At 49.5% G+C, this 13,921-nt stretch overlaps 1 protein-coding gene across 2 annotated transcripts; it reads left to right on the top strand.

Annotated features, from left to right (window-relative positions):
- Positions 1-8,988: 8,988 nt before the first annotated feature.
- On the top strand, positions 8,989-12,773 carry LOC127046825 (trypsin inhibitor ClTI-1-like). 2 transcript variants are annotated; one of them, XR_007773208.1, is made up of 4 exons: positions 8,989-9,292; positions 10,230-10,285; positions 12,169-12,281; positions 12,584-12,773. XR_007773208.1 is itself a non-coding variant. In XM_050944398.1 (4 exons), exons 1-4 carry the CDS (start codon positions 9,026-9,028, stop codon positions 12,627-12,629), a joined length of 270 nt encoding a protein of 89 aa, XP_050800355.1. In that variant the 5' UTR covers positions 8,989-9,025; the 3' UTR covers positions 12,630-12,773. The 2 variants fall into 2 exon arrangements, 1 of the variants encoding a protein (XP_050800355.1); XM_050944398.1 differs by having other exon boundaries at positions 8,989-9,080.
- The last annotated feature ends 1,148 nt before the right edge of the window (positions 12,774-13,921 follow it).

The following is a 13,921-nucleotide window of genomic DNA, read 5'->3' as shown; positions in this document are numbered from 1 at the left end:
CCCCGCCCACCACTGTCCGCTTCCTGCACCCGCACACATCACCCAGCCCCCTACAGACCCTGTCCCCTGCCACACCCCGCATCCTGCATCCCCACAACCCCCTCCAGCCCCTGTCCGCTTCCTGCAACCCCACACCCCACCCAGCGCCCTACAGACACTGTCCGCTTCCACACCCTGCTCCCCCACCCACCCCTTCCACTTCCACACCCCGCACCCTACTCCCCCGCCCACCACTGTCCGCTTCCTGCACCCGCACACATCACCCAGCCCCCTACAGACCCTGTCCACTTCCACACTCCACACTCTGCGTGCCCACAACCCCACTCCAGCCCCTATCCACTTTCTGCACCCTCACACCCCGCCCAGCACCCTACAGACCCTGTGCACTTCCACACCCTGCTCCCCCACCCACCCCTTCCACTTCCACACCCCGCCCCCTACTCCCCCGCCCACCACTGTCCGATTCCTGCACCCGCACACATCACCCAGCCCCCTACAGACCCTGTCCCCTGCCACACCCCGCATCCTGCATCCCCACAACCCCCTCCAGCCCCTGTCTGCTTCCTGCAACCCCACGCCCCGCTCAGCCCCCTACAGACCCTGTCCACTTCCACACCCTGCTCCCCCACCCACCCCTTCCACTTCCACACCCCGCACCCTACTCCCCCGCCCACCACTGTCCGCTTCCTGCACCCGCACACATCACCCAGCCCCCTACAGACCCTGTCCACTTCCACACTCCGCACCCTGCATCCCCACAACCCCTCCCCAGACCCTGTCCGCTTCCTGCACCCTCACACCCCGCCCAGCGCTCTACAGACACTGTCCGCTTCCACACCCTGCACCCCCACACCCAGCCCAGCCTCCTACAGACCTGTCCACTTCCACCCCCTGCTCCCCCACCCATCTCTATCCACTTCCACACCCTACACCTTGCCCACCCCGTCCACTTCCACACCCAGCACCCTGCATCACCACAATGCCCCTCCAGCCCCTGTCCGCTTCCGCATCTCGCACCCCCACACCCCGCCCAGCCCCTACAGACCCTGTCCACTTCCACACCCTGCTCCTCCGCCCATCTCTGTCCACTTCCGCACCCTGCATCCCCGCAACCCCCTTCCGGCCCCTGTCCACTTCCGCATCTTGCACCCTCACACCCCGCCCAGCCCCCTACAGACTCTGTCCACTTCCACACCCCGCACCCTGCGTCCCAACAACTCCCCTCCAGCTCCTGTCCGCTCTCTGCACCCCCACACCCCGCCCAGCCCCGTACAGACTCTGTCTATTTCCATACCCTGCTCCCCTGCCCACCCCTGTTCACTTCCACACCCAGCACCCTGCTCCCTTGCACCCCGCCCACTCCTTTCCACTTCCACACCTCACGTCCCCACAATCCCCCTACAAACCCTGTCCGCTTCCACATCCTGTACCCCCATAACCTCCCTCCGGCCCCTGTCTGCTTCCATATCCTACACCTTGCTCCACTACTATCCCCCTACAAACCATATCTACTTTCACACCCCGCACCTTGCTCCCCCACAGCCCCCCTACGGCCCCTGTCCACTTCCGCATCCTGCATCCCTGTCCACTTCCACACCCCACACCCTGCTCCCGTACAACTCCTGTCCTCTTCCGCATCCTGCACCCCCACAACTCCCCTCCTGCCCCTGTCCACTACTGCATCCTGCATCCCCGCCCAGCCCCCTCCAGCCCCGTCCACTTCCACACCCCGCACCCTACTCCCCCGCACCCTGCCTATCCCCATCCACTTCCACACCCTGCTCCCCCACAAACCCCCTCCAGCTCCTGTCTGCTTCCTGCACCCCCATACCCTGCCCAGCCCCCTACAGACACTGTCCATTTCCACACCCCGCACCCTGCTCCCCCACACCCCGCCCACCCCTGTCCACTTCCACACCCCGTACCCTGCTCCCCTACAACTCCTGTCCACTTCCACATCCTGTACCCTGCATCCCCACAACCTCCCTCCAGCCCCTGTCCACTTCCACTTCCTGCACCCTGCTCCCCCACCACCCCCCTACAAACCTGTGCACTTCGGCACCCTGCATCTCCACATTCCCTGTACCCTATTACCACAGCCTCCCCACTGCCACACCCCTCCCACCCCCGTACCGCCCATACTCCGTGTACCCTCCCACTGCCACACCCCACACCCTTACCCCCCCACACACTCCCTGAACCCTGCCATTACAGCCTGCCTGCCCCAAACTTCTCCACATCCACACCCCGTACACTCCACCCCCACCCCCGACCCCTCACACTCCCTGTACCCTGCCACTACAGGCTGCCCACATCCACACCCTGTACCCTGCTCCCCTACACCCTGCTCACCTCCGTACCCCCCACACTCCATGTACCTAGCTACTATAGCCTGTCCACACACCATCCACATCCACACTCAATATCCTACTCCCCCTCACCCCCGTACATACCATACTCTCGTACCCTGCCACTATAGTCTCCCCCACCCACAAACCCTGTCCACATCCACAACCCATACCCTGCACCTCCACCCTCTGCCCACCCCGTACCCTTCTACACTCGCTGTACTCTGCCAGTACAGCCTGCCCACGTACCAGCCACATCCACATTCCATACCCTGCTCCACCACGTCCCACATACCCCCGACACTCCCTGTACTCTGCTACAACAGCTTGGTAACACACCGCCCACATTCACACCCTGCCCACCCCTGTAGCCTGCCCACTCCCTGTATCCTGCTACCACCACCTGCCCACCGCCACCCACATCCATACCTCACACACTCCCTGTATTCTGCTACAAGCCTGCCCGCCGTCACGTCCCACCTATATTCACACTCTATACCCTGCACTCCCACCCCTCCACACTCCGTGTACCCTACCACCACACCATGCCCACACCTGCACCTCATAACCTGCACCCCCACACCCTTCCCATGCCGATACCCCCTGTGACATTGCACTCCATGTGCTTTTATGAAAATATGCTAATGAGCATGAATATAATATAACTGGCATATGCTTCATGCCAAAGGTCTCTTGTATCATTACAAAGCTTATAATCTACTGAGTGTGATCATCCTATTTGTACAAATGTATCATTCTTGTATCTCAAACTAGAAATATGAACTATAGCTCTGAGGTCCTATTGTAATTATGCAAAGTGTGGGACATTAATGGTGGTTTGGAATCTTGATGGCTCCTGTGAATCAGGCCAGGAAGAATGGAGGCTTGGGGTCTCACAGGAATGTGACCATGTTACCTTGTACTTGAATCTATCTTAAACCTGGTACTTTTCTAGTTAGAAGGAGGAGTGGGGACCCAGAGAGACAAGAGTCCTGTCTTGTGCCAAAGCCATATAAGGGGGTGGAACAGAACAAAGGCCTGCCGATCATGAGAAATCCCCTACCTACCACCTGAGCTGGAGTTAACAAGAACTGTACCGGGGGGAAAGGATTGAGTGCAGACTAGGAAGGCATCCAGTCTGTGAAAAAAACTTATTGGAACACCTGTGAAGGTGAGATTTTATCTGTAATCAGTTTCTTAATGTATTAGGCTTAGACTTGAATGTTTGGTTTTATTTTGCTTGGTAACATACTTCTTCTGTCTGTTATTACTTGGAACCACTTAAACCCTACGTTTTATATTTAATAAAATCACTTTTGCTTATACATTAACCCAAAGTAAGTAAGTAAAACACGGAGGAGCAAACAGCTGTGCATATCTGTCTATCAGTGTTACAGAGGGCGGACAATTTATGAGTTTACCCTGTATAAGCTTTATACAGAGTAAAACGGATTTATTTGGGTTTAGACCCCATTGGGAGCTGGGTGTCTGGGTGCTAGAGACAGGAGCACTTCTTAAGCTGTTTTCAGTTAAGTCTGAAGCTTGTGGGGGACATGGTTCACACCTGGGTCTGTGTTTGCAGCAGGTTAGCATATCTGGCTGAACAGGACAGAGTTCTGAAGTCCCAAGCTGGCAGGGAAAACAGGCTCAGACGTAGTCTCAGCACATCAGGTGGCAGTCCCAAGGGGGTCCCTGTGACTGAACCCATCACCCTCCCCACTCCCTGTACCCTGCTTCTTACCCACCCCCACTCCCTGTCCACATCCACACCCCAGACCCTGCACCCCCACACCCTGCCTACGCTGGTAGCTGCACCACTCCCTGTACCCTGCTACCACCACCTACCCAATCCACTACCCATCCACATCCAAACCCCATACCCTGCACCCCCATAGCCACCTACACTCCCTGTACCCTGCCACCACAGCCTGCACACACCTCGCCCACATCCACACCCCAGACCCTGAACCCCCACACCCTGCCTAGGCCGGTACCCACCCACTCCCTGTACCCTGCTACCACCACCTACCCAATCCACACCCTGTCCACATCCACACCCCATACCCTGCACCCCCATAGCCACCTACACTCCTTGTACCCTGCCACCACAGCCTACACACACCTTGCCCACATCCACACCCCAGACCCTGAACCCCCCACACCCTGCCTATGCAGGTACCCACCCACTCACTGTACCCTGCTACCATCACCTACCCAATCCACACCCTGTCCACATTCACACCCATAACCTGTACCCCCACATCCTGCATGCCCCCTGTGTCCCACATACTCCCTGGCCACTGCCATACCCTGCCCACATGCACGCCGCATACCCTGCACCCTCACACCCATACCCCCCACAGTCCCTGTACCCTGCCACCACAGCCTGCCCACCTTCACACCCCACCCACATCCATATCCCATCTCCTGCACCCTGCCCACACCTCTACCATTTTGTTGTCACAATTGTGGCTACTGCTCACGGGTGGACTGATGCCAATTCACTCTCCATGAGTGCATACTATAGCCCTCTGAATAGCCACTGCACAGAACTAGTTTTGATCGGCACCAACCTGGCCTGGATCTGAACTAAGTTGCATAGCAAGGACTCAGTATCCTAAGCAGGTGCTGAGGTCAGGGAACCAGTACCCGTAATAATAAGAAGTGGAGATCTGTCAGGGAAAGAGAGTGGAAGTAAATTAAAGGGGCAATAGAATCCCCACATTTAGTTATTTTAAAGCACTGTCTTCTTGAGCTACGTGGAACTTTAAAAAAAAAAATCTCTGACTGTGTGTCCCCCTCTGCCTGTGCCCTTCCCACCAAAGTCTGAGGGTGATGCTAACAACCAGGAGGATGTGGGGGCAAGGTGCCTGGTCCCACTGTGAGTTGGCCCTGAGGCCTACAACAGTCGTTAGCAGCTGATCCTGCAGCTGCTGCCCGGCTACTTTTTCTCCCCTTGAAATCCCTGCGGAGTTTCCAGCCCAACCCAGCAGCGCTCTACACATTGCCTGAACAGCAGGACCGGCTCTAGGCCCCAGCAAAACAAGCAGGTGCTTGGCTAGGAGCCCTGCAGCAGAAAAGGCCCTGCAGGGTAACGGTGAAGGTGGCCCGGAACTCGAAGTAAGAAGCCAGCATCACGGTCCCTGCCGTGATCACCACCTGGAAGTAAAGCTGGTGAGGGCACAGGGCACAGGCACTCTGGCTCCGGCGGCCACGGCAGCCCCCCTCCCTGTCTGCGCCCTCCGCCCGCTCCCCAGCACTATCCACCGGAGGAGGAGGCAGCTAGTCCCAGCCAGCAGTGGCGGTGGCGACCGGGCGCAGGTGGCTGGTTAGTTCCGGGCAGCAGCTCGGTTCACGGGCTAACGCCGGGCAGCTGCACGGGCACGGTCCTGGCACAAGCCCATCTCCATGGGCGGCTCCGGTCAGGCGGCTGCACCCGGGCACAGGCCTGTGCACTGGGGGAGCAGGTGGCGGCTAGACCCAGGCAGCAGCACCCGCTCCGTCCGGGCACATGCAGGGGGAGGCGGGTCCCCTCCCTGGAGCAGGGAGCCCGGCTGAGAAGTGGATCCAAGGGTTCCCCTCTCCAGTGGCTCTGGGGCTCCAGCATTCGAGCCAAGCCCGCCCCTGGGCAGGTTGCTGGCTTCTCTGCCAAGCACCAGCCTCCCGCAGGAGGGAGGGGGCTGGGAATCCCAGTCACTCCGAGCCCACCAGCTCAGCCCGCATGAGCCCGGCTCCGGGCAGGCAACGCAGCCGCTGCTCCTGGGCTGCCAAATCCGCCACCCTTTCCCCTCTTAGGATTTTGTGTCGTTGTTCAAACAGCTGGAGCAACAATTGCCCCTGCTGAGCAGCCTTGTGCACAACCTCTACCGCCGCCTCCTCCACTCTAGCTACTTGCTAGATTTGGCGGTGCAGAGCTGTCCTCCATGCCAGCCATGCCAGCCCGTGAGAAACACACACACGCTGTCAGCCTCCTCGTCTGCTTTCACCTCGCTCTCCAAATTGCTGCACGGGGATTCCAGGGAGTTTAGCAAAGGGCACCCCCCCACACCAACCCTGCCCAAAACTTTGCCCTATTGCAGTTTGTCTGCAAGATAAGCACATTGATGCTTCCTCTTCAGTGCCAACGCTGGGTGCAGCTTGCGATCAGCTAGAGGACCCTCGAGACAGTCCCACTTGGAGCACTCCAGTGGGCAATAAGAGGGAGGGAGAGCCTCAGAATGGACTGAAAGCTCCCCAGGGCCTATTTCACCACCAGGCTGACCGAATTTTAATTTAGTTAACAAGGTTGGACTATAAGAGGCTGATCCCGAACTCACTGAAGTCGCAGCCCTCTTTCCATTGTCTTTAGTGAGCCTCTGATCAGACCCTAAGCACACATTTTCTATGGTCTGCTTCTTATGTGAAAACGTCATTCCCAGGACAAATATTTAATGAGATGAGCATTAAGAATGTTTAAATTTCTAATAAATGCTCAGAAATCACAATATATTTCTCAGTAGTACTATAACAAGTACTATAACAGCAGTGCAATGGTTAAATGCTTTTATTGTGTTCTTTACATGCTTTAGATGTATATTTCCTTCATATAAGCTGCTCCAGCACATGACTAGGATCTTACCTGAAAGAGGACAATATATATTTAAATTTGGTAAAATAAAACAAATAAATACTCCATCCTTTGGAGAAATCACACTTACATATAAATGGGAAAAGGAGTCTTATTTAAAAATGCAAGCATTTTAAAGATTAAACAAAAAATGGTAAATTCTTTTACGGATGTACCAATATATTCTTCAAAAAGTTATACTCTGAGATCAGAACTCTAAAAAATAAATACAGACAACAAGTAACTTTCAGGTTGTGCCCCAAAAGGACAAAAGCCAGAGACTGTAGTCAAAAAGTTCAAATGGTCTTTTACAAGGCCACATTGTTAACCTTAAATCCATTTTAAACTTTATTTGGCTTTGTTACTACAATCAATCACTCTGATCTCAGTTGTGAACCAGATTTGACAGTTATTTTTCCCTCTCCTGCCAGAGCAAAGGAACCTCCGCAGATTTTGTGTGTGCTTTACCTTTTTTCCTGTGCCATACTAACAAGAAATACTCCCTACAGAAGGTCTGGCTTAGCATAGCATGGAGATGTGGGACTGGAACAACAATAGAGTTGGCAGATTCTGTCACTTTGGTAAAGAAAGTGCTGAATAGGAGAATATATTTAGAAAATGGGGAAAATTATTCTTTCCAACACACATACAGCTTTGAGAAAAGTCAGATTCACTTATACTGAAAAGTTGGACTCAGAATGTAACTTATTCACAGTTAATTAGACCAAGACAAGCGTTTCTCAAACATTTTTCAATGCTTAAAATTAAATGAGTATGCTAGTAGGAAATTGTTTTATTTCACTAACTACAAATTGTCTGTTTTCATTTTTTTAAATTTTAAACAGTCAAAAAACAAAACAAAAAAATTGCAAAGTGCAAATGTGTAAAAACCAAAAAAAAAAGGTGGGGGGCAGCCAAAATTTTTTTGCTTGGGGCGGCAAAAAACCTAGAGCCGGCCCTGCTGAGCAGGAAGTATGGCACTTGAGGCCCTCAACAGATATGCCCCACTGGGGACTTAGCACCACTAGTAGGCTCCACAGTGGGAGCTAAGGAGTCTCCACCTGGGCTTCCTGCTCCAATGAGGTGGGGGAAAGAAGCTATCCTAAATTCTTCCACTTTCCAAGAAGAGGAAGAAGCAGCTTATGCTGTTCACTGCACCCCCGGCGCCCACCCATGCAGAGGAGTGGAAGAAAAACAGTTCTCAGACATCGCTCTCCCACAGAAGAAGGATGAAAGTGCTCTTAGTGTGTGAAACAGACTGGCCTGCTACTTCCCAAAAGACATCTCCTCCTGAGGACTTCCAATATGACCACTCCTGCTGCTGGTGAGGACTGTGGGATATCTCCCTGGATAGAAGCTCTGTGTATGTAGGTAGACACACATGGGTGCCCAGGACCCGATTTTCAAAAGTGCTGAAAACCCACATCTTCCCCTGAAGTCAGTGAGAATTGTGGGGGCTCAGTATCTCTGAAAATCATAGCTGCATAGATTTTAAGGCCAGATGAGACCATTATCATAATCTCTTTTGACCTGCATTATAGTCCAGGGAATTTCATCCATGATTCCTCCATTGAGCGCATGTTGTAACCAGCAACATGAGTCGAGTTCCTGTTGTAGTGGGGGAATTTGCTATGGGGAGGGTATTTCTTAGGGGTAGTTGTATGGGTTACTTGGGGTGAGGGTATTGCCATTGGGAAAGGTAGGTGAAATGCGGGATGAGCAGGATAGGATAACTGGGGTGCTGGTGAATGGGAGGTTGCTCCAGGTCTTCAGAGGATGATCAGAGTTTTGGCTGTAGATGGAATTTATTAGGTGACGAAAATTGATTAGAGGGCTTCCTCAAGGGTAGGGCAGGGGAAGAGTAGTCAGGGGAATTGAGCAGGGCATGGAAGGAAGCAGGAGGTGGAGTTTCTGAAGAGTCAGTGAGAAGCAAAAGAGTTAAATACCAAGAATAAACAACTCTGGCACTTCCCAGCCTATATAATAGACTCTTCTTTATGAAAAGAATTACTGTTAACGGCTGCCCAGAAGCTTTTTGATCTGCTTGTGTGTGGGCTATATCAAAATCAAGATGAATTTTAAAGTTCACATCACTGTGCTCTTTTTTTGCTTCTCTGCTTTTGCTGGTAAGTCTCCATATATTTTCTTTCCTGTTTACTGTATTGCCAGGGAGTATATTTTTCATTTGCTTAAAAACACTGGACCAAAACTCTCAAACTTGGATGTTGGCGTTAGCTACCTATATCTACAGCTGAGCAACTAAATGAAAGTGATCTGATATTTTGGGGGTGCTGCAGACTCACTTATCTTCTTGATTTCCATGGAGTTACTCCTGGTAGTAAGTACAGTACTACATCCTATTGCATCTGGAAGATCAAGTCCTGAGAGTCAATGGGCTAATTCCTACAGTCCTCAGTCTTTCCTCAGCCAAAAGCTGAGCAAACTGCAAACTGCAGGATCTGACCCAATATGCTTTTATTTAACTGTGACCTTTCTACAAGGGGTGGATGATCACTACTTGGAATTTTATTACCTATTTTTACCTTATCTTGCAGCTTTTTTTTTTATTATTGTTAAGAAGGGGACTGTATTGTGCTAGGCACTGTATAAATACATAGAGTGAAATGGTGGCTGCGCTGGAGTCTTCAGGAAATCTCCCATTGTCATGAATGGGGCCAGGATTTCACCCATAAAGGGATCATGCTATTTGCAAGCAGTTCGCAGTGTTGGGTGTGATCTGGGGGTGCACAAGGACTGTGCCTTACAATGCTCTTGTTTGTGCTGGGGGGGGGGGGAATTTGTGACATTCCTTTAAGGGGTGCAGCATATTCCATCTCGCACCCCGCATAAGCCAGTTCCACTGGCCAGTGTGTGGGGAAGGGAGAGAAATTACGGCTTTGTTTGCTCTTTGCCTAGTTTCTGCTGATGGAGGGAATCTGGCATGCAGCCCCAGATACTGCCCCAGGCACTAGGGCTGTGATCTAGATAGCCCTGGCAGAGACTGCCTAAGGGAAACATTCATATTGCCTCGTTCGGTTTGATGTAGTTCTGCACACTTCTTTACCCATCATTAAAGACAGTCCCTGACCCAAATCTTCCAATCTAAATTAAAACAAAGCACAACAAATGATTGTAGCAAACATACTGAGGGAGGATGCGGAGCACATGGTTACATAGATTAATTCTCTGTACATTTCACTGAAGTTTGATCATGGATGCATTTTTCACCACTTTAAGCGTAGATTTTGATTTCATAAGAACAAATTGTATTTCAGAGGAAGGCACAGGAAGATATGAAGGACTAAATAGAACTGGACAATTACCAAGCTATGTAAGATCTTTCTTTCTTTACTCTGTTACATATATGAAATATTGTTCAATAGAACTGAGCACTTGTTATATTTATTTGAATTTTTAAACAAATTTGCTATGACTGTCTCGCACCCTTCTGCTTTCCACAAACAGTCTAACAAACAAGTTTACTGGCAAGAATGACCAGGCAATAGATAATTTTAAGTGACAAGGCACAAAAAGCAAATTTTGAACTTTTAAACACAAGTATTCAAACTGGAAACTTGAGTCAAAATTTCACTCAGCCAATCAGGGACCAGAAACGTATTTTTTGATTTGTGTCTGATCAAAAGTACTCCACGCAGCTCAAATGTTGAATATCAAATGCTTACCACAAATTCCTCATGAACAAGCTACAGGCTGGTAATTATTCCCAGAAAGCAAAGAATTTTGAATATGGAGAAATCACTATCCATTTACAGACAATGAAACAGGCAAAATTGATTGAAAAAAATGTTGTTACAAATTATTCACCCAGCTCTGTTGCTCACTGTCATCAACCTGAATTCATCCTATTCCCTGTCTGCTATTTTCTGTGTATATTATTATAGAATACATGGGAGTGGAGTGTATATTTTTTTCTGTAAGCACACATGGCAGAGCCAGTCTCGTATAGTGGTGAAAGCAGGGAACTGTGAGTGAGACTGGTTACTGTACCCTAGATCACTATTTTTCTGCTGCTTCAACATCTACCACCCATGGGAGGGACTGTGCATCATTGCCATAAATTTTGTAATTCACAGGTGAGATTTGACACCCAGGAATTGCCAAATTTACCGTGTGTGAGATAGAAATAGTTCTGTATAAAAGTGGTAGGTGCCTTTTTGATGGGAAACAGCAAACCTGGCATTAATGTTGATAGTGCTGAAACAATGAGCCAGGGAAAACATCTGTGTATGCAGCTCTAATTCTCATTGATTTGAAAGTGGAAGTGACATTTTTCAAATGTCTGGCACTGACAAAAGTCAAAGGTATCTAGAGGCAAAATTTTAGAAGGATATTCAGTTCCTGTCACCTTTGTGCAAGACAATTCTAGTCCCCTGATCACTCCCCTTTCCATATAGGGAGACCAGTGAGTAAGTTTTTATCTGATTGTTACATGAATGACTATTGAACGTGGTCCAACATTGGACAGGCTATTTAGTTTCCTTTGTGATCTAAATGGAGGTGGTGGTGCATAAAGCAAAAGAAACATTCTGTACAAAAGGGCTTAATTATGCCTAAGACTTTGTAACATCAGCTGATATTTGCTTAAACCTAGAGAAAGTTACTGATGACTTTTAACTCCCTGGCAAATGACCAAGGACCACATCTGCTCATTCAGCATTTCCATCCTAATCAGTTCCACATTACCCATCTGTTAAGGTGGACCTTTGAGTTTTCTCTTATTTCTGTTGGTAAGTGCTGTACTTAGCTCTTCCCCCGAAAGGGTAAGGGGGGGACCGTCTCAAAGACACAACTGCAAATTAGGTACCTAACTGCCCTTGACTTTCACTGGGAGTTTGGTGCCTAGTTGCCAATGAGGCCTTTGAAAATCTCTCCCATTTCTCTTACAACCAATGTTGTTACTAGCCAAGGAGTGTAAAAAATTCTCTGATTGAATGTAGGTGTCATATGCAAATTTCATTTTCAAATAACTTTTAGCAGTAAAAATTACTCTTCCATCGATCACGATCAGTGCTGTGTGAGCTAGTGGCCATGGGCCAGACTTTGAGTTACACCCAATGCTTCTCTGTTGGATTCAGTGGCGATTACTCAGTGCGTGTATATCAGGGCAGAATGTAGCCCTTTGATTTGTATTCACTCTGGCTTTCTCTAAATAATGAAATACTGATCTCATGATTTTTCTTTCAATTTTTCCAGCCTGTTTGTGTTCATTACATCCTCAAACCGATGTGTATTTTGTATTATCACCCTGTCTGTGGCAGTGATGGGAGAACCTACCGGAATAAGTGTGAGCTCTGCAGTTACTGCAGGTGAGATTCATATCAATGCTCTTTGTGCTACCTGCCTGAAGATGTGCTGAGTTGCTGAGGCAGGTTGTTCCTCAGGTATGACATATAATAGGCAGTGGAAAGATGCAGTGCAAGCTTGCCTGGTATTTTCCTTTTGTGTAAAAAGATTGGAGTTGACAGCAAAGATTTCAGTATTTGTTTTGGGTGTAGGGAGCCTCTGTTGGGTGCATTGTGCATCTGATCTATGAAAGCAGTGCCCCAGAACATTGCATACCTGTGACCCAGCTTGAGAAAGCTTGACAGTTTTTTCTTGTTTTCTCTAGGGAACACGACAAGACTATAAAGATTGTAAAGGAAGGATCATGTTAAAGATTGAAGATACCACCATCTGTCTTGTCTTGCACACCCTGGAATCCTTAAGGCTTATTAATATGTAATCCTGCCGTGGTGCCAAGGGGCCGACTAGATTTCCTTTCGAGGTTCCTACATTCTTATGACCATGTTAATATTGTACTAATGCTATTGTTTTAGTTTGTTTAAAAAAATAAAAATGGTTGTTTAAATAGTTAACATAAAATGGTTTTATTCCAAATCTCTGGATTAAAATAATTGGTTGTTTAAAGACACATCGCCGATAACCTATTGGTTTGCTAAAAGGTTTTATTAATACATTGTACTTATTCTTTAACCACTTTGTGGTCAGTGTTGTTTCATGTGCCAAGGCCACCAAATCCCTTCGGTTTTGTAAATAATATTTTAAAGCTTAATAATGAGACATTCTTTTTGGACAACCCCAGGAAGAATGTACAGCACTGGTGTCTGTTATCACACCTTCCAGGAAACCAAGTGCCCCACAGCATGTTTGAACACTTTAAGCAAATTTCAGATCTGATTTCTAAGGTGGAGAATGTTACATGTTAGAAAACAAGTGCAAGGGTGGCTTGAGTCATCTATCTGCCGCCCCAACTGAGAAAACCGAGAGGTCTTCTGCTTGCCAGGAGCTAGGATCCAAGATGTGACGGAGAGACAGCCGAGACTCATCGAGCCCTCAGATCGCTACCCCTTCCTGCTTCTCCACATGGGCACCAATGATACTGCCAAGAATTACCTTGAGCGGATCACTGCAGACTACGTGGTTCTGGGAAGAAGGATAAAGGAATTTGAGGCGCAAGTGGTGTTCTCGTCCATCCTCCCTGTGCAGGGAAAAGGCCTGGGTAGGGATCGTTGAATTGTGGAAGTCAATGAATGGCTACGCAGGTGGTGTCAGAGAGAAGGCTTTGGCTTCTTCGACCATGGGATGGTGTTCCAAGAAGGAGGAGTGCTAGGCAGAGATGGGCTCCACCTAACGAAGAGAGGGAAGAGCATCTTCGCAAGCAGGCTGGCTAACCTAGTGAGGAGGGCTTTAAACTAGGTTCACTGGGGGAAGGAGACCAAAGCCCTGAGGTAAGTGGGGAAATGGGATACTGGGAGGAAGCACGAGCAGGAGAGTGCAAGAGGGGAGGACTCCTGTCTCATACTGAGAAAGCGGGACAATCAGCGATTTATCTTAAGTGCCTATACACAAATGCAAGACGCATGGGAAACAAGCAGGGAGAACTAGAAGACCTGGCACAGTCAAGGAACTATGATGTGACTGGAATAACAGAGACTTGGTGGGATAA

Source organism: Gopherus flavomarginatus, chromosome 3, assembly GCF_025201925.1.
Source record: "Gopherus flavomarginatus isolate rGopFla2 chromosome 3, rGopFla2.mat.asm, whole genome shotgun sequence".
In the NCBI taxonomy this organism is placed as follows: Eukaryota; Metazoa; Chordata; order Testudines; family Testudinidae; genus Gopherus; species Gopherus flavomarginatus.
The sequence above is the reverse complement of the archived record's forward strand: the minus strand, read 5'-3'. Positions and strand labels throughout refer to the sequence as shown.

Bases quoted from the DNA above. Each gene is read 5' to 3' on its own strand.
- LOC127046825 (XM_050944398.1), top strand. From the start codon at position 9,026: ATGAATTTTAAAGTTCACATCACTGTGCTCTTTTTTTGCTTCTCTGCT. The intron at 10,286-12,168 runs GTAAGATCTTTC...CAATTTTTCCAG, and splicing joins CTGGACAATTACCAAGCTAT to CCTGTTTGTGTTCATTACAT. The intron at 12,282-12,583 runs GTGAGATTCATA...TGTTTTCTCTAG, and splicing joins GAGCTCTGCAGTTACTGCAG to GGAACACGACAAGACTATAA.